The following is an 18,795-nucleotide window of genomic DNA, read 5'->3' as shown; positions in this document are numbered from 1 at the left end:
GGGAAGTTACCTCGGCATATTTACGTAAATCCAGCAAACTGTCCTCTGGAACAGCCATGTATTAGAAACATGAAGGAGAAACTGGGTTTGTTTTTTATAGAGGAAGGGAACATTTGTACAGACCTCAGTGATGGGCCCTGATTTAAAAACCCTGGTTATAACTACTTTCTGATGAGCTGCGTTTATCGTTTCTATTTGTTTCATTCAACGTTGATGCAGTTTTCAGTCTCCTCAATTTCTTCTTGACCGTCTCCTATGCTGATCATTCACTGTGTTAATCCAGTGCGTGGTTCCCTCACCACCACACATGAAGTATAAGCCGCGTACTCTGCTGGGAGCAAGAGAGGCGGAGGATCAGGACATGCCAGAGCCACGGGGCGAGCGGCCACAGAGGATGAGGGACAGAGAGCCAGGTGTAGACCCTTGCACGGGGCTCTGTGACCTTGGGGAAGAAGAAAACTCTGTGTCCCTGACTCTCTTTTCCTCATCTAGAATGCAAGGATAACAATTCTTTCCCACCTCACAGGGTTGTAAAAAAATAGAGCAGCCCTCACGACTTGGTGGGGAAAATAAAGTAAGAGAATATATGTGAAAAACGCTTTAATGCGGAAAATGTGCTCTAAAAAGGCTGCGTGGCATTGTTAGCCTTTCTGTGGTGAAGATGTGAAAGCCAGTGGTGAATCACGCCAGAAAGAGTAGAATGTTGTCAGTTGTTAGGAAGATTTGTTGCAAGTCCCATGTGTTTAGGTTTAGTAGGAATCATGTGCCTCAGGCTCAGGACTCGTAGAACAGCGTCAGGGATCACGACGGCTCTCTGGGCCCCCACTGCAGATGAACATGGACAAGGACTGAAAGAACTCCCGGGAAGGACAAACTCTGGCTACACTCGCTCTTTTCATTCACCTGAGGCACACAGGACAAACTCCAAGCTTAGCATGGCCTCCCTCAATTTGTGAGAAGATCCCATTCCAAACAACCTCCCTTGGTAGGCCTTTCACACCTAGAAGCTAAATGTGTTCAAACAAGAACTAGAACGTCAATCTTTCCTAGCAGATAAAGGTTTATTCTTAAAGTTGTGGCATTTGCATGCAGAACATATGGTTTTTTCTCTCAGAAAAATGTTTTTTTTTTTCTTTTGTTTCAGTTCTAATCCTATTTCCCTAAAGTATTTTTTTACAATTAGGACCTTAGGTGTGGGAAGACATGTTCTTAAATATCCAAAAAAAACCCTATAATATCAGTCATAAAATACTAAGACTTGCTGATTCTAAAGTGAATACAAGACATGGACAGATCATCTCCTGAAGAAATTAGAAATGACCAAAATAAGTGCGACAGCATCAAAGAATGAAGATTAAAACTTGACACAACTTACTTATAAAATTGGTCACTTGTTTAATGCTAATATTCAGTTCTGACAAACCTGTGGTAAGAAAGGTATTTATGGGGACCCCTACGTGGCTCAGTCGGCTAAGTGTCGAGCCCCAGGTCAAGGCGTGCGCTCAGCATGGAGTCTGCTTGAGATTCTTTCTCCTTCTGCCCCTCCTCTCGCTCTCTCTTAATTTCTTTCTCTCAACCACTCTCTCTCTCTGTCAAATAAATTTTAAAAAAAAGTATTTATGTGCTGCTGGCAAAAGTGCACATTGACATAAGCTTTCTGGAAAATAATGTATTAATATGTACCAAGAGTTTTTAAAAGGTTGAGATAGACCCTTTGATTTGCTGCATTGACTCTAATTATGTAATCTAAGGAAAATGACGGAGATTAAGGCAATGATCTATAGATAAGAATATTTATGGCAACTCTTGAAAGAACTGAAAAGTAGAAAAGAATAGCAGTAGGGAAATTAAGTTTTGATTCCCCCATCTTGTGGAATATTGTTGCACAGCCAGTAAAAATTATGTTCTCAGTGAACGTTCGATGATGTGGGGAAGGTTTTCCAAGTTATGTGATGTGAAATGGAAAAACAACATAAAGCTAAGTATCTGATTAGCTAAGATTAAAATTATTTGTGAGATATGTCTGTTTATGTGCTTCATTTATACGTGCCTGAGAAAAGGTCAGGAAATGATGCTGAAATATTACCAATGTTAGCTGAGGAATAGGCTCCTCGATGATTTTTAGTTTTGCTTATACTTTATAATTTCTTCTTCATAAGGTGGTATATTATTTCCCAAATTGGAGAGGGGGAGTCGATGTTAACATGAAAGCAGTCAGTCCCCACCGGTTTGGTGCTCTGCCCCCACCACACTCAACTCCCCGTCACTTAGTACCACTTAGAGCCGGGCTGCTAGGGGTTTTCCAGGCGTAGGCCTCTTTAAAAGATCCTTCTCCTTATGTTCCTTGTCTTTTCGAGGTAATCAGGGCCATCTGTGACTTTGAAAGGACATGTTTTTCCCCTGGGTATTAAGAAATTCAAGAAGAGGTCATTGAAGCAGGAGGGAAGGGGATCAGCCTACCCTCTACCCTAGGCACCCCTCAGCCTGGCTTCTGACTCCACCTCTGCTGTCTACCCTCAGGGCCTGCCCAGTAAGCCCTGTCCCAGCACTGAGCGAAGGGCCTAGAAATCCACCAGGAGTTCCAGGAGTTACCTCGCCGTGCGTGACCTGGTTAAAGAGAGGCTGTTTTGTACTCGCCGGCATAAACTTTGCAGCTCTGCAGGCTGACAGGTTTTACGATGACAGAAAAGGAATCTTTTAAAATAATTAAAAATAAAAATCTCATTCACTTTTGCTAGGCTATGATTTCTAGGTCAAAGGAAAAACACAAAAAGGAGAAAAACAAAAAATAAATCAACCAAGAACAGACAGCCCCTGGGCACATTTATACTAAATACATATGGATGAAGATAACTGCTATTTATAGAGTCCTCTCCATGTGTCCCACTCGGTGCTGAAGGCTTTACTAACTCCATGCCATGTAATCCTCCCACGGCCCCCGTGAGCCAGGTAGGACTCCTCTGTTACACGGTGCAAGTGTTTGAGGTATAGGAACCAGAAGCAACCTGCTGAGGTCACAGAACTTGGATTTGAACTCACATCTGTGGAGTCCAGAGCCTGCCCTCTTAAAGAAACCTGTCATTAAAAAAAGTCATTTTTGCCTTCCGCCCCCTTTGTGTTAGGATGTCATTGCTCCAAAGGTTATTTAGAAATAGAAGGCTTTTGTCCATATGTCTTTACGTACCTTTATTTGTCTTTGAATCTCTTGTCTGGGTTCTGATCTCGTTTCCTCCCAGAATTTCCCTTTAATACCACCACAATTTTTCTTTTCTTTTTTTTCTTTTTTTTTTTTTTTTTTACAGAGTGGAAATAAGGTGTCAATCACTACTACTCCATTTGAAAACACATCAATCAAAACGGGACCAGCCAGGAGAAACAGCTATAAGAGCCGGATGGTGAGGCGGAGCAAGAAATCTAAGAAGAAAGAAAGTCTAGAAAGGTTAGTTCAAGCAGCATTTTTTGTGAGCTTGGTATATACCCTGTTGGAGGAAAGCTTCTCCTTACCCAATTTAAACACATTATGAGAAAGGTCCATTTCTCTGTGAGGAATTTCATGCTGTGGTTCAGATATTTATACATTAAAGTTCATATTCATAACAGCATCATTTTTCACAATGAAAAGATTTACATGTTACCTCATAGAAGAATTCAGATTGCTCCCCCCCCCCCCCCCCCCCCAGTGTGAGTACCATGTAAAGCCCTTTGCTGTTTCTTAAGCCTCTAGACTTTACTTCAGGAGAGTTGGATTTAAGGCACTGGACCTTCAGGCAGTTTTTAGCATTAAATCTCCATTTACTAATCTCCTTTATGTTATCTAAAAACAAACAACTGCTATTTTTTTAATCCTAGATACTCGAAAATGATCGTTTTAAAGCATCCAAATAAGCCTAAAAATAAAGGGGTTTTGCTTTACTGACTGAAGATCTAACTGGGTTACACATTTGCAATCTGGGAGGCAGTCTTTTTGTGCTCTGTGCGGACACTGGCGAGATGCGTGTTTGTGTCTGAGTGGGGACATTTCTTGCCAGACAACTGTCTGGATGAGCTCCCTGCATGATACCACAGCAGCATCTTTCCTTTGCCCAGGTGGATCTAATGTGTCTGACTGTATGAGGATTTTTGATGATAGAAATGTGGGGAAATAAGCAAATAAAATGGGAATGCTTATTAACTCCAGGAAAGACGACAGCAAGCAAGAAAGGAAATGGGATCCTGCTTTGCATAGCCCAGCTGTGAACAATTATTTATAATATAAAATAGAGGGGGAATAAGAAAAAAAAAACGGGGGACAGCCTTTTTTCTAACTGAAAGTTTTGGTTTAGCTCTAGAGGGAGGGATAGAAACGTAGTAGTGTATTTGGTCAGAGGGTGGGAGGGGCTTGTGTCAGAGCTTCATTCTCATCTTCTGAGCTAGGAAATCAATAGATCGTTTCTGGAACTGAGAAACGAAAACATAAAAAGATCACTGAGCAATGTGCAGACAGGTAGGAGAAGAAACTGCTAATGGAGAAGAAAGTGGTTTCTCTGGTGAGTGGGCCAAGGGCAGAGTAGCGGACTTGCTTATTTTCTTTATGAACTATAGAGAATGACTTAATTGTTTAACCCACAAACATTTATTACTTGGATTAAAATCAAATGTACAGATTCTGAGATGTATGCTTTATGAGCTAAGTGAATGGTTTCTATATTTTTTTAATGTGCGCTTTATATTCTGTGCTTTTAAGTCAGAGAACACGCTGTTGCAGAGGGGCAGCGGTGTTGAAACTTGTTTAAGCTCTCTGGGGGTGAATGAGGCTTGCGTGATGGTAAAGACAAAAGAACTTTTTACAGCCATCTGAAGCTTTCCTTTTTTTTTTTTTTTTTTTTTCTGCTTTAAGATATGCTTGTTGAGCACTAAATACACATTTGCTTCTGCTGCAGCTCAGTGTCTGGTGCCCTGCTGATACGATAAGCTTCAGTTCACCTTTCTTGCTTTTTCTATGTTAATGTACAACCTACATTGTCATTAAGAATTTTCAAGAGCCCACGGTGGAATAAGCAGGGCAAACAGCCCCTCCTAGATACAGCCTCTGCTCAGTGTATCACCATTAAAGAATTCTATATCCAAGGTGATGGTTCCTCTTCCAGAGATTTACCTGGTATTATCTCTTATGAAAGTGTGTTTTGGGATCTGAGGGGGCGCATGCTTAGAAGCATTCAGGTGAAGGACGCCCTCCTCATAAACCTGACAGATAAATAAATGAATACGTATTTTGTATTTTTCCTCATTTCCTCAGCTCTTCCTAAAGTCTTTGGAATTAAGAGAGCTTCCGATGTATCCTCTCAAAGACTCTTCCTTGTCATTAGAAGGTTTTTCACTTGAAAAGTGAGAACCGACATGCCTTTAGCGTAGAACCTGCCGCTGTAAGGCCGTCCCTGGTACAGAGGTGTAAAGGGACTGCGCTGGTGTTGTGGGGAGATGGTAGGGGACCCCGAGTGTGGAATCTCATTGGTTTCCTCTTGCTTCCACTCTAGGAGGAGGTCCCTCTTCAAAAAACTAGCCAAGCAGCCGTCCCCTTTACTCCACACCAGCAGGAGTTTCTCCTGCCTCAACCGGTCCCTGTCGTCAGGGGAGAGCCTCCCAGGTTCCCCCACGCACAGCTTGTCTCCCCGTTCCCCCACGCCCAGCTACCGCTCCACCCCTGACTTCCCATCAGGTGAGTGAGGCCCCCGAGCAAGGGACAGGTGAGAGGAGGCCAGGATCACTCTCTGAGCTCCTGAGGGACAGGAGGCTCAGGCCCTAGGTGGTGGTGGACGGGATTGAGAGGGTGGCCGTGAGACGATGCTGCATAGACCCTTAGGGCAGGAAGCACTGGCCTGAACCCCGGCGTGGGGAGGGCCTACGTGAACAGGCGTGTATCCCTGGGTTAAGTGCGAAGCTGGCCTTTATCCGACCTGATCTGCAACAGCTGGGGCAGGCAGGAAGCACGGGAAGAAGAGGGAGGGAGTCCCCTGCTCACGGCCTTCTGTTTTCCATGCAGGTACTAATTCCTCACAGAGCAGCTCCCCGAGCTCCAGTGCCCCCAATTCCCCAGCGGGCTCAGGACACATCCGGCCCAGCACCCTCCATGGCCTGGCCCCCAAGCTCAGCGGACAGCGCTACCGGTCCGGGAGGCGGAAGTCGGCTGGCAGCATCCCATTGTCCCCCCTGGCCCGGACCCCCTCTCCCACGCCGCAGCCCACCTCCCCACAGCGGTCGCCATCCCCTCTGCTGGGTCACTCGCTCGGCAATTCCAAGATCACCCAGGCCTTTCCCAGCAAGATGCACTCCCCTCCCACCATCGTCAGACACATCGTGAGGCCCAAGAGTGCAGAGCCCCCCAGGTCCCCGCTGCTCAAGCGCGTGCAGTCAGAGGAGAAGCTCTCCCCCTCCTACGGCAGTGACAAGAAGCACCTGTGCTCCCGCAAGCACAGCCTGGAGGTGACCCAGGAGGAGGTGCAGCGGGAGCAGCCTCAGCGGGAGGTGAGCTTGCAGAGCCTGGAGGAGACCGTGTGTGACGCGCCCTCCCTGAGCCGCGCCAGGCCTGTGGAGCAAGGCTGCCTGAAGCGCCCCGTCTCCCGGAAGCTGGGGAGACAGGAGTCCGTGGATGAGCTGGACCGAGAGAAGCTCAAGGCCAAGGTGGTAGCAAAGAAACCCGATGGCCTCCCAGACAAACAGGATCCCCACCAGAAATCCCACGGACTCGGCAGCGATCTGGAGGCCCTCTCTACTTTCAGGCTGGAAGACAGGGAGAAGAAACTATATCCAAAGGCATTAGAGAGGTCGAGTCATTTTGAAAGCAAAGTGGCCTCGCAGGAGCCCCCGTCCCTGGGCAGTCTGCTGAAAGGGGCTCTTCACAAGCAGGCCAGCGTTCGGGCCAGCGAGGGGGCCGCCTCGGAAGGGGCACCCGGGGACCACAGCCAGGGCGTCTGTGACTTCAAGCGCACCTCTGCTCCTGGCATCCTCCAGGACGGCCTGTGTCACTCCACCGACAGGTCCAGCTCTGGGAAGGCTGAAAACCTGGAGAAGGCCCCCCCGGCGAAGGAGTGCCTCCGATGTGAGAAGTTAGACAGCAAACTGGCCAACATCGATTACCTCCGAAAGAAGATGTCATTTGAAGACAAAGATGACAGCCTGTGTTCCGTGCTCAAGCCCAAGATGACCTCTACTGCCCATGAGACCCTGCCCGGGAACCCGGGCCGGGCCGTGGGTGGGCAGCAGGAGGCCCTGCCCACCTCTGAGGGCCGAGCGTTCATCAGCGGTGCCCACCCGGCTCAGATCAGCGCTGTTTCCTTTGTCCCTCTCAAGGCCCTAGCCGGCCGGGGGACAGCGGGGTGGAGAAGGGGGGCCTGGTGGCTCCTGAGTCCCCAGTCCGGAAAAGCCCGTCCGAGTATAAGCTGGAAGGCAGGTCTGTGTCCTGCCTGAAGCCCATTGAGGGCACTCTGGATATCGCTCTCCTGTCCGGGCCTCAGGCCTCCAAGACCGAGCTGCCTTCCCCCGAGCCCGCGCAGACCCCCAGCCCGGCCAGGGACGTGGGGACCCCTGTGCCACCCGCCCCCCTGGGCGGCGGGGCCTCTAAGGCGGAGACCGCCCAGAGGGAGCCTTCCCCCGCCAGCCTCAGGATGAGTAAGTCCTACCTGCTGGAGCCCCGCTTCCCAGCCAGCCGAGGCCTCCAGAACTCTCCAGGCAGCCCCTTGCCAGACCCTGAGCTGAAGCGGGACAGGAAAGCCTCCCGCGGGGCCAGGAGCGCGGTGACAGTCCCTGAAAGCGACCCCCAGCCAAGAGAGGGGGGCTGCAGCCGACACCAAGGCCACGCGCCCGAGCCGAGACCCGGCCCCTTCCTGGGGCAGGGCCCCCCCGCGGCCGAGCCACCCCGGTCCCGCGGCCTGACACCTGCTGACCGGGCGCCCTCCAGAGAGCAGCTCAGTGGGAGGGAGTCCTCCGACAGGGGCCCTCCGGCCGCCAGGGGCCAGCGGGCCAACGTCAGGGCGGACACCCCCCGGGAGCCCTCCGTGGAGTCGTGTCCAACAGAAGCTGCTAAAACCGGCGACGATTCCAGACACGTGCCCTCTGGGGCAAGGACCCACCCGGATGTCCGCGCACAGCCCCACACCGCGGAGAGGGCATGGGGGTCCTGCGGGAAGGCGAGCCACGGGGATGGCCGGGACGAGGGGAGGCCGCGGGCCCCGGAGGACCCTTGTCTGCGCTCGGCGGGGGCCCCCTGTGAGAGGGAGCCGGGCCGGGGAGGAGGGAGGGGGGGAGGAGGAGGAGGGGCAGGGGGGGAGCCCCTCCCGCGCGGTGGGCCCTGCAGCCCCCCGGTCCCGAGCACGGGAAGGGAAGGCAGCTCCCCGGTTGCCCGCCTGTGCAGAAGGACGCCCCCAAGGAGCCGGAGAGGAAGGAGCGGCCGGTGCAGCCGCGCGGGAGCAGCGGCCCCCCGCCCCCGCCCCCACCCGCCGCCCAGGAGCAGCCCGGCCCGCCGCCGCGGCCGCCCCGCGGCTCGCCCAGCCCCTGCTCGGCCGGACAGCCGGGGAGCCCGCCCGGGGCCGCGGCGCCCAGCCTGGGCCCCCAGGACGGCGCCCCGAGGTCCGCGCCCCCGGACAGGGCGCCCTCCTCGCAGAGGCCGAGCGCGGCGCCCGCTGTTGCCGGCCCCGAGGGGCAGGGCGGCGGCGGGGCGGTGCTGGGCGCGGCTCCCCCGCACGCCCAGGGGGGCCTCCTCGGCACCAGGCCGACCCCGCCCGGCGGGGGGCGCCCCCCCGACGAGCCGCCCCGGAGCGTCGCCAGCGCCGGGGAGCAGCAGAGCGCGTGCCCCAAGCACCCCAAGCCATCCACTGTGAAGGACTGCCCCGCTCCGTGCGGACAGACGGACGGGAGCGCGGGGCCGCGGGCTCCCGCCGACGGGAAGGCCGAGGGCAAGCGGGGCCCCGAAGCGCCCGACGGGCCCGCCGCCGGCCTCCCCCCGGCCCCCCGCGAGGCCAAGGCCGGGGCCCTGGGGGCGCAGACGCCGGTGGGCGGGGCGAGCAGGAGCGCGGCCACGCCCACCGCCCCGCCCGCGGCCACGCCCACCGCCCCGCCCGAGAAGTCCCGCAGCTGCTCCGCGGGCTTCCCCGGGGCGGGGGCGCGGGGAGCCGCGGGCGGCGGGGGTGGGGGCGGGGGCCGAGCCCCGATGCCCAAGAGCGACTCGCTGCCGTCCTTCCGGAGCTCGGCCGCCCTGGAGCTGCAGCAGCCTGGCCCTGCGCCGCCGCCTCCCGCCCGGAAACCGGGCGCGGCCCGCGAGGTCACCAGGGCGGCCCCCGCGCCCAACCCCGAGCGGCCCGCCGTCGCCCTGTCCCCCGAGAAGGACTTCGTGGTGCGGCAGAGGCGGGGGCGGGAGCCCCTGCGGAGCAGCCCCCACAAAAAGGCGTCGTAGCGGGGCGCCCAGGGCAGCCCCCGGGATGTGCACCTACCGTGCACCTGCTGCGCGCCTGGCCTCCACCTCCTTCCAAAGCAGCGCGGCCGCGGGCGGGGCACAGGCGGACCTCCCCCCCCCCCCCACCTGTCCCCGGTAGAACTGACACCATTCGGTGTTTGGACAAACAGCGACAACGCGGACCTTGCGGTCGAGGGTTGTCGAGGAGAAGGATGTGCGCTGTAAATACCCTCCCGCGTGTTTGGCTTGGGATGTAGAGTCGGTATCTTGCTGCTGATTGCGTTGTTTTACCACGACTTTTTTTTTTTTTCTTAATTTCTTTCTCTCTTTCTTTTCTTTCTTGGTGGGTGTTTTTCTTTTCTTTCTTCCAGTTAAGATTTTTGCTTTACCACTTAGTCCTAACCTAGTAAGGAAGCCACAGCAGTTAAAATCGGGTGTATGGAAAATGGAAAAGTCTGGCTACACTCCTGTCCGTGTATATACGCATCCAGCCACATGTTTTGGCCTGTGGTCTAGGAGGAGATTTCAAGGCTACATGTTTCTAAGTTAAAAGATTCCGAGTAGAGTTAAAGAGGAACGGAAGCCCTAGCTGCAGTAGATCGTGAGTCTGTGTGTGTGTCTTTAAAGAGAGATTTTGATAGTGCTGTATCTGGCCACCTGTGTTTCCAGATCTTAGAGCGAGAGCTACTCTGATCGTGGCGTTTGGAACCTTCCTCCGTTCGGAATGGCCGGAACCAGTGGAGCTAACCATTTTCACTTCACAGCCATCCAAGTGGACGTTCTGATCTGGGGTCCAACTGTCTGGAAGGCCCGTTGTCCTTGTCCGTAGGGGGGAATGTGCAGGGTCTTCACCCTGGCTGTCGTGGGGGCTATAAACACACGTCAACTTTATTTTTGTTACTTTCCCTTCTTTTCATGCTCTTAAACTCAGGCCTGTATGCTATGAGTCACTAGTCCAGAAGCACACATTTTGTAGTTTTTGCACCAGCCCTGCTCTTGAACAAAAAGGAAAAATCACTGGCCGCACACAAATCTGATAGTATTAAATTAAGAAGCGTCAGGCATTGGAAGAGGTTTTAAATTTGCTTTTTTTTTTTTTTGAGGGAAAACGGGGGTGGATTTTGGCATCATAGCATATATATTAATGAATAATCAGGACATCAGATACATTTTAATACATAGCTGGGGCCTTATGTTGTAGATGAAGCTTGCTGTTTTTAGCAAGTTCCTGGGTTTCACATTCATTTCTGATGCATCGAGTAGCTCCATACATTACATAACATGATCTCTTTATTTGTATGCAAAAAAAAAATACTGTATTAATAAAGAGCAGCATTTTTTAACAAAGACTTGGTGGAGCTATTTGGTGCTTGAATGTGTCCTTTTTACTTTTGCTAAGCCTTATTTAAATTTTGTATACCATGGAATATGTAGAATTCGTCAAATCATTTTAGTGCTGAGGGGGGTTTTCTGTTCGTTTTTGTTGCAGTTGTCTTGGTGGCTTGTTTTGTATTGTAAGGTGACACTTGCTGACACGAGTACTAAGGCACTAAGAGGAAATACACACAGATAAGTCTTTATAAGATGTTTGGGATCCATAGCAGGATTTTTTTTAGTTTTGTTTTTTAAGAGGGGAAAAAAATTACCAATAAATACTCATTTAGCACCCAAACCCCCTCGGAGGTCTTAGTATCTTCAAGCTATAAAATTGTTCATCTAAGCACAGCCCGTGGAGTGTAAATTATTTAGCGAGGCTGTAAACCCTGCTCTGCTCCAAAAACAAAAGCATAACTTAACCGTCTACTTGGTTGTCCTTCATTGTACAATGAGTTGGCAATGGCAAAAAAAAAAAAAAAAGTCTCCTTGCCCATGATTTTTTCCCGTGTGATTTTAGCTATATCCCATCACTACGTTGTGAAATTGCAGAAGAAACAAATACCATAAAAAAACTTAAATCGGTTTCCAAAGTGGTCTCGACATTTATAATTCATATCTGTGTTGGGTGGTTGTCATAACCCCATCCTCTGTACTCAGACATCACGACAGGTCTATCGGGGAGGTAGTTCATGGTTTACAGCCTTTGCTTTTTAACTGTCCTGTTTCCTTTAAAGCACAACTAGCTGCTTGTTTACAAATGATATTTTTATGTATATTTTGTATAGTGTATTACCATTTTTGCCAAATATGTTTTGCATTTTGGACGAGTAAAGAGTACTTAAGGTTGCATTCATGTAATACCTGTTTGTTGTTGTAAACCTCTCCAATCAGCTGGTAGAAATTCTCCTGTGTTCTATTTGGTCAGTCTCCTGTGATTGTAAGATGTGCTCCTCGGTATTACTCCCAGCTGTAGATTTACCAGCTTAAAACTTTGTTAGGATCTGTGCAATAAAGTGTTTGCAGTCTTATTTTCTCTAAGAAATTCCCTATGGATGTCATAATTGTTGTATATTGAACAAATATTTATACTTATGCAGTTGCATAACATTGAAATAAAAATTTAGCATGAAAACATAATGACTAATATGTTCTTTTCTTGTATATACACATCTCCAAAATGCTACTGAATATAACTGTATATTATGGTAAGTATGGGGTTTTGCAGATTGCTTTCTGTGGAAGGGAATGGTTTGCTAGTTTCTTTTAAAGATTTTATTTATTTGGGAGAGAGAGAAAAAGGGAGAGAGCACAAGCAGGGGGAGTAGCAGAGGGAGAGGGGGAAGTAGGCTCCCCACCGAGCAGGGAGCCCAACATGAGGCTCAATCCCAGGGTCCCGGGATCATGACCTGAACTGAAGGCAGACATTTAACCAACTGAGTGACTCAGGTGCCCCTAATTTTTTTTAACTCCTACAAATATTCTATTCTTAAAGATTAATATATTCCTATAACACCTCGCTACCTTTCTACCAACCATATGCCTTGCCTGTAAAACTTACCACCTTCCACACCACGGTCACTGCCCTCATAAAGTCTCTTCCTCAGTGACACCATCTCCTCCATTTCTCCTAAAACCTTCCTCCATCAATTAGCACCGTGCCTTGTTGTCTTTTATTTCCTCCCCTTCCTATGTCCTTCCTCATAATCAAAGCCATCGAGACCACCAGGAAGGAAAGAAGCAGCCTGACATTTATTGTCTACCTCGTATATATACACGTCGTGCTGGGCAGGATGCTTTTCATCTCCCATGTCATTTGAACCCCAAACCAGATGGCGGCGGCAGCCCCATTGTACAGGTGAGCAAACACCCAGAGAATCTATGTCATTTGTTTAATATACACCCTGGAAAGAGGATTAGGATTAGAATCCAGATTTTTTTTTTCGGGCCCTAAAGGCCTCGACCTTTCTAAACGGTACCAGGTGTCCTGTGAAGTCAGATCTGGGCCCCTCTGAATGATCTAAGCCATCCCATTGTCTCTTTCTTCACGTGGCAAAAAATCACAGGGCGCAAGATTACATGTGTGATGATTGGTGGGAAACCACGAGCCAAGGAAGCTAATCGTTTTCTGTAATAGGGCTCCTTATTAATTCTAATTAATAAGTAGGCAATCATCTAGCACTTTTGCTTCACCACACAAACATAACATGAAAAAGTGTCACTAATAACTACAGAAATCTGCTTCCTTCAATACAGGCCAGGCATTAAGGAACTCAATGGTAGGGCAGCTCTCTAAATTTAATTTCCCACCTACCTGTATGGTTTTAACTTACTCCTAAAAGCAGTTATTTGTGTTATTCCTTTCTTTTTCCAGTTCTCCCCCCACCCCCAACGAATATTGTACATGTCTTACGTATCTGCGAGAGTTAGAAGTGACCACAGCTTGGTTGAACCTCGGTTCACACTACTTTTTGCACACTAAAAGGCAGTCACTCTGACCCAGGTTCCCGTACTAGCAGTTCAGACCCCTTGGGCTGTGGGCTGGAACCTTGGCGCCTGTCCTCACAGAAAAACATGCAACAACTTGCCCCTGATGTCTGGGACCCTGCCTTCCAGAGACCAGGTGGACGGCTCTTCCGCAGGCTGACGTTGGGACTGTCAGTCCCAGCAGGTGCATGCAGGCCAGCGCTTCAAACAGGGAACCTGCTCTGGGAACTTGAGTGCCCCGTGGACTCGGTGACATGCCCGTCAAGTCTATCCGGATGCAGAGAAAAGAAAGTTCTGCTGTGCGTGGCTGCTAGGTGCAGCCGCCGCCCCGCGCAGCAAGAAGCCTATCAATGCTGCAAAGCTGGAAGCTGCTGAGTGTGGCCTGTTAGGTTCAGCGCCGCCTGGAGCCTGCCGTCAGTACGAGGGAGATGGAGCTGTTGCGAGGCCTGGGGCAAGCGCGTTGCAGTTCCCAGATCTTCACATGTCAGGCTGGCAGGGCCATAAGCTCCAGCCCTAGGACGTGTCTAAGTAAAAATCCTTGGCCTGAAAATTCCGTCCCTCCGGAGTACACGTGCGTGTCCAATGGGGCCACGCCGACCGGGCCCTCCCGGCCGGAGGCAGGATCGGGGTGACGGCCAACTGGCCAGCCCCGGCTCCTCGGCCTCCACTCAGCTCCCGCGGGCAGCCTCGGGACAGCTGGGGCTCCCTGACCTCAAGGAAAAGCAAAGCAACCAGTAAAGCTTGGGCTTGACCCTTTGTACCTAAAAACACAAAGCCCTAAAAAAAGGCTGCCTCCTTTTTTCAGTACCTGTCAATTCGCACAACCGGTGACCTCTTCTTTCTTCTTGTCCCTCTGTAGAAACCAAAAAAAAAAAGTCTTTCTTTAAAAAAAAAAAATAACAAAACTGTCTTTTCATTGCATACCATGGTCATGGATGGCAAATCAGAAATACAGAGCAGCGCTGCGATCCCCCCCCCCCCCCAGCCACTCGGCCATTCTCCATTTGAGAGAGGTTTTTAAATTTTTTCAGAGAACTGAAATAATAGTGGACACGATGTTTGCTGATCTCTTTTGTTCAGTATCAAATCACGGATACACTTCAACATCTATAAATACACTTCTGCAGTATTGTTCATAATGGCATTTCACTTTATGGATGTGCCATCATGCTTTCACTCCCAGCAGAGAGCCTCAGAGGCAGGCCATTGAGGCGGTCTTGCTCTCCACTGCTCGGCCAGTTCATGCCAGAGCTCGTTCACTCTACCCCTACACTTCCTTTCATTCCCCACCCCCCCACCCTCTAGGCAGCCAGGCTAATGAAATGGTTTATCCTTTCATGTTCTTAACAAAATACTGGTATTGTTTTGAATGTGTGTATTTTTAATTCATAAAAATGATAGTGTTACTATATCATTTGGGTGTTTTGGGGTTTTTTTTCCCATCAAGCTCTCTAGGTTGGTTCCCAAACTGGCCCCTGGCCCCGAAGAGGGAGGAGACATGGAAGAAAGAGGCAAACAAGTCCAGATGGGTTGGTGGAAAATTTAATCAGCCAGGAAACTTACATAAGGAGGCTTGTCTTGGGTGGCCACGGACAAGTAGATCTCTGCAGCCACGTGTCAGGATCTTAAAAGTTTCTATAGAGGTCTTAACTGGGTTCAGTTATGTGTACTGTCCAGATCAACAGAACATTGCACTCTCAAGGTTGCTCCTTGAAACCAGCTCCCATGGTGGGAGCGGTGGGTAGAGTATATGTTCCAGGAACAGGGGAGGGCACGAGGAGTCTCTGATTGGGCAGGTCCAGCTCCCGGGTCAACCAGTCATGTCCTATTGATGACCTCCTCCAACACCAGATGTTTGAGATTCAAGGACATTGCTATAGTTTATCTAACCCACTGTTTCTGACTACTGTATAATACCCGTGGTGGGTGTCTTCCACATTTACCTACCCATTTTCCCAGGTTTTTAAAACTTAAGTTCAGTTTGCCAACATATAGTATAGCACCCAGGGCTCACCATTTTCCTAGTGATGAACACTCAAACTGCTTTGAACTTCCCCTTCATAAATAATGTTGCACTAAATATTATTGTGGAAATCTGAGATTTTCTTGGAGAGTATACCTTAGCAGAATTTGTGGATCACATGTTTAATTTGACTAATTGTTGTCACAGGGTTCTAGAACAACTACACCAATCTACATCCATAAGCCATGCACAAAGTTCCTATGACCCCACATCCCACCGATGCTGTTATTCAGCTCTTGCTTTTTGCCAGGCTAACAGAGATAATCCTTTATCTCATTTTAAGTTGTATTTCTCTAATTCCTGGTAATACCAACAGGTTTCCAATGTTCTTATCCCACCTCATGTGGAATAGAGAACATCTACCAATCTGTTCACATCATCTCCTAATTTATTAAGTCATTTATCTATTATTGGATATTTAGTTTGTTTCCAAAGACAAGAGAAAGCAAAAAAGGGAGACCCGAGCTGTTTAGAAAGCCCATGAAAGAACATGCAGGGAGAAGGAGATGGGTGGATGCTCCCATGGCCACCTGTCCTCTGCTTACCTTTGTGGGATCTAATACCTTGTCTTGAATAGTCAGATGCTTGGAGAATATCTAAATTTGGGGAGATGACAGTTCAATGGAGTTCACTGTTTAATTTTTCATGAAAAGTAATGGCTTTTTAAAATAATCGGTAGACTAGTTCTTTCCTTTTTCAAGGCTGGCCTTATTCAATAAATGATTTCATAGTTTAAGTAGATCAGATGGAAGGGGAATAGAGGAGAGGCAGGGCCTAGGTGGGAGAACAAGGGAATTTAGCAGCCGCGTCTCGTGGCCTGGCAGGGGTGACAAGAGGTTAACAGGCTTCACACCCAAGATGTTTCACCCTTGGATTTGAAGGCTTCTTAGCCCTTTGTTTCCATTTTGTTACAAAATTTCGTTTTAGAGAATAGAGAGCAGGTCCCCTCAACTCATTTGACTCATGGAGCCTAACGTCTGACTCTGCTATTGGTTGATAAAATTAGGATTAGGGAAGGATATTTGGCATGAAATCATTTGACTTAGGGTCTAGGGCCAACCCCAGTCTAACACAATTCCACTATCTAGAGGTGGGGCAGAGGAGTCTGTCTGGTACTGAATCATGCAAATGATTCTGGTGATATCTGGGAGCCATAACTGGCTGGCCCATTCTTCTGCAGCCTTCAAGCTAACTACTCCCCCACCCCCACCCCATATTAGACATTCTACCTCTTAACATTCCAGACAATTGATGCTAATTAAACACCCAGGACCCCCAGTTGTGACTTGCTTAGAAATAATCACATCCGGTCTTATTGTAACTCAAGTTAACTTTTTCTTTAGCATTCAAGGCCGTTAGAAAACAGTGTCAGCTGCCCCTCTTGCATCCTGTACTAATCTACAAAAATATTTAAAACCATTTATCTCATTCTTGTGTAAACCTCAAAATTGCAAATGACACTTATTGGGGAATTGGACGAGTAGGAATGATTGACAGTTTCCTATATTGAAATTTTACAGATCATGCCTGTGTTTGGGTCTGTGCTATGTTCAGTTAGCAGTGATAGCTCCTGGCTCTGGGGAAAGGTATCATTTGCTACCAGAATGTGGGAGCTGCAGCTCCGTGATGGAGGCCGGTTGGCTTTTATGGACTTCCATGCTATTTGCTTCAGTACACTTTGAAATGCAGGGTCAGCTCACTGAGCTACAACATGCAATAATAACACATTTTTATAGGAGTAGCTTGTCAGAGCAGTAACAACATGTGATACATAAAACCAATAAACACACCATGTCTACAGATTCTATCCTAGTAACCAGGATTAAGCAATAAAATTGACAGCAGCTATCAAAAAGCTCCCTTTCTGACTTTGCAGGGTGAATTTACTGTTGCTTAAAACAGAGGAGCTGTCACAAAGCCTTAGATCAGTGTGCAGTTACAGAATAGCAAGTTGTGTTACATAGAAGGGACGCATGCCTGATAAATGGAAGTGAGATGGGCAATTACGTTCGGCTAGGCCTTAGGACCCCGCCATCATTCATGTGGTGCATCCTGCATCATGGCTATCCTACAGAGTACTTGCGTTTTTGTGTTTACAGGTGAAATATCGTGGAGGCTTGTGCGGCCGTGGAGTGGTAAGTCAGCAATTAGCATTTCCTAGCTACAGCGTGAATCCTGAAGTCAAGGAAGAGCCTGAATTTGCTAGAACGCACAGGGAACTCAGTGGGTTGGTTCTGTCTTAGACTGGATTCACAATGTTGACTTCCATACTCTGTGATGAAGATGAAGGAAGAAAGGAAGGAAAGCATAAAACCAACAAAAAAGAGGGAAGTGCAGAGAGAGAGAAGGAGAAAAGGGAGGAAGTGAATAAATGGCAAAGAAAGAGGGAGGAAAGAGAAAGAAGGGAGGGCGGAAACAGTGAGTATGGTGTTTGCAGCTTCATGGTCACCACAGGGAATATCTCCCAGAGTTTGGTCATCTGGCCACAGGCAAATTAACACAATCAACAAAACAAATGAACCTTGTGTTCTGCTGTCTTCCTGCCCAACTCTTCAAAGGCGGATGCTCTTGCACAAGAGTGGGCAGCATGGGGTGGAGTACTCAGTAGGGATGCTCTCTCTTGACTTGGGAGGGTTGGCTGCCTGAACTTTTAAACTAACTACCATTGCCTCCAGGTCTCTAGAACAAGGGGACTTGCCCGTAGCAGCAGCTAGGAAGCTGCCTGGAAGACCCCCCACCCCCACCCCGTTCTGCACGCTGACAGAGCCTGGCCAAGGCAGCTGGGCCCACTTATGCATGAGGTCCCTCCTGAGTCCAGTGCTCAGTGAAAAAAAGCCTTGGTCGCTGCCAGACTCAGGGCCAATACCAACCCAAGCAGTGGCTCAAACTGGCCTTCTCAGAATGTTGCCCCACCATCCTAGGCCCAGGGAAGGAAGGAAGCTAGGTGACAGTGAGTCCCAATCTCCCATATTTCTACCATTTACTTTCTCCTTCCACACACATCTTTGTTTTTGTTTTGTTTTTTTAAGATTTTGTTTATTTATTCATGAGAAACACAGAGAGAGGCAGAGACACAGGCAGAGGGACAAGCAGGCTCCCTATGGGGAGCCCAATGCGGGACTCGATCATGGGACCCCGGGGTCACACCCTGAGCCAAAGGCAGTTGCTCAACCACTGAGCCACCCAGGTGTCCCTACACACATCTTTAAATGGCTACCTTAGGCACCTGTTTTCCCAAACACTGATATTCAAGGTAATTAAAGCCACTAATTGTGTGATGTTTCATTTCATTAGCAGAGTGGTGCCCCGCTTGCCCTTGCTCATCAGGTCCAGGCCTCCTAGAGCTCAGGGGGATATGGTGCCCATTCATCTCTGCCACCTGTCTTGGCTTTGAAGGAAGGTTGCCTTTGAGCTCAGGAGTTGGGAGTTACCTGAGGATGAGGAACAAGGTATAAGTTCTTGGACACTTTGACCTGCTTCCAGAAAG

General features: G+C 49.3%; 1 protein-coding gene across 1 annotated transcript in view; it reads left to right on the top strand.

The window, feature by feature from the left end:
- MAST4 (microtubule associated serine/threonine kinase family member 4) overlaps positions 1-8,928 on the top strand; it is a 533,198-nt gene extending 524,270 nt beyond the window's left edge. The window contains 4 exon segments of the mRNA XM_055330979.1: positions 3,303-3,439; positions 5,514-5,695; positions 6,020-7,339; positions 7,342-8,928. Of these exon segments, the coding sequence (XP_055186954.1) occupies positions 3,303-3,439; positions 5,514-5,695; positions 6,020-7,339; positions 7,342-8,852 (3,150 nt within the window). The 3' untranslated portion in view covers positions 8,853-8,928.
- The last annotated feature ends 9,867 nt before the right edge of the window (positions 8,929-18,795 follow it).

Source organism: Nyctereutes procyonoides, unplaced genomic scaffold (assembly GCF_905146905.1).
Source record: "Nyctereutes procyonoides isolate TBG_1078 unplaced genomic scaffold, NYPRO_anot_genome, whole genome shotgun sequence".
NCBI lineage: Eukaryota > Metazoa > Chordata > Mammalia > Carnivora > Canidae > Nyctereutes > Nyctereutes procyonoides.
Note: the sequence above shows the minus strand (reverse complement) of the source record. Positions and strands in the feature narration are given on the sequence as shown.